Below are 1,248 nucleotides of genomic sequence, written 5' to 3' on the forward strand. Positions count from 1 at the left end.
GGAGAGGGAGAGAGAGATAGAAACATCAATGATGAGAAAGAATCATTGATCGGCTGCCTCCTGGACGCCCTCTACTGGGGGTTGAGCCCACAACCTGGGTATGTGCCCTTGACCAGAATCGAACCTGGGACCCTTCAGTCCATAGGCCGACGCTCTATCCACTGAGCCAAACCAGGTAGGGCGAGGCTTATCTTTATTTATTTATTTTTTTCACTTGCTCTGGTTCCTTCCAGAAGCAAAGAAAAGTAGATGTGATGGTCAACTTATGATATTTTGAAAAATTTTCCCCAGATGGGTTGGGACCTTGCATCATCCAATTTATTTTAGGAAAGAACTGCTACTTTGTTACTGAAGACTCAGCTGATTCTCCCTGGAATCATCACCTGCTTTTCCCTTTCTTGCCCCAGCCATTCAGCAATGGATTAGTGACTGTGATGGTCCCCCAGCTGCGGAGGGAGAATAGTCTCCTCTTGTGGAATGTCTTTGACTTGAACACCCCTGTCCATACCTTTGTGGGGCACGATGACGTGGTGCTGGAGTTCCAGTGGAGGAAGCAGAAGGAAGGTGAGTGGGAGAGAAGACGGCCGCCTGACTTCCTTCTGAGCCCTGTTCCGCAGCAGCTCAGTCAGGGTTGGCTGTGTGATCCGATGAGGAGGATGCAGAGGCAGGGCTGGCTTTAGGAGTCAGTCAGGGTCCACCACCTTCAATCGTAAATAGGCAAAGGGGTGTGCAGGCTGTGATTCGTCTCTTAAGTTTCCTCCTCTTCTCTCCTGTTGCGTGGAGTCTCCTGTGTGGGAAAGATCTATAAGAAATGGATAGACTTGCTGTGGGATCATTTCTAGGGCTGAAAACTCTGGGGTCACTACCTTCAGAAGCCTCTGGCAGTTGCCCTTTGCTACTCTGCCGACGAGGGAGACCCGAGGTCATCACTGCCCCTCACAAATTCCCAGTCTCATCACAAATACATAGTGGTATTTTACTGCTCGTCCCCTTGAAGATAAGTTTGGTCAAATGACATGCTTTGAACATGAAACATGAAACATGAAACATGGTGTGGTCTCTTTTGGGTTGAAGTATTTTTTTTAAAATATATTTTATTGATTTTTTTTTAAATTAAATCTTTATTGTTCAGATGATTACATTTGTTCCTCTTTTTTCCCCCCATAATTCCCCTCCTCCCAGTTCCCGCCCCACCCTCCGCCCTCACTCCCCACCCACTGTCCTCATCCATAGGTGCACGATTTTTGT

General features: G+C 47.4%; 1 protein-coding gene across 4 annotated transcripts in view; it reads left to right on the top strand.

Moving 5' to 3' along the window:
* Positions 1-1,248, top strand: part of WDR59 (WD repeat domain 59) — a 72,351-nt gene that overhangs the window by 30,799 nt on the left and 40,304 nt on the right. For all 4 annotated transcript variants that reach the window (XM_006755761.2, XM_006755760.2, XM_006755762.2 and 1 more), the window contains exon 10: positions 408-564. In XM_006755761.2, the coding sequence (XP_006755824.1) occupies positions 408-564 (157 nt within the window). The remainder of the gene's footprint in view (positions 1-407; positions 565-1,248) is intronic.

Source organism: Myotis davidii, unplaced genomic scaffold (genome assembly GCF_000327345.1).
Source record: "Myotis davidii unplaced genomic scaffold, ASM32734v1 scaffold453, whole genome shotgun sequence".
Taxonomy (NCBI): domain Eukaryota; kingdom Metazoa; phylum Chordata; class Mammalia; order Chiroptera; family Vespertilionidae; genus Myotis; species Myotis davidii.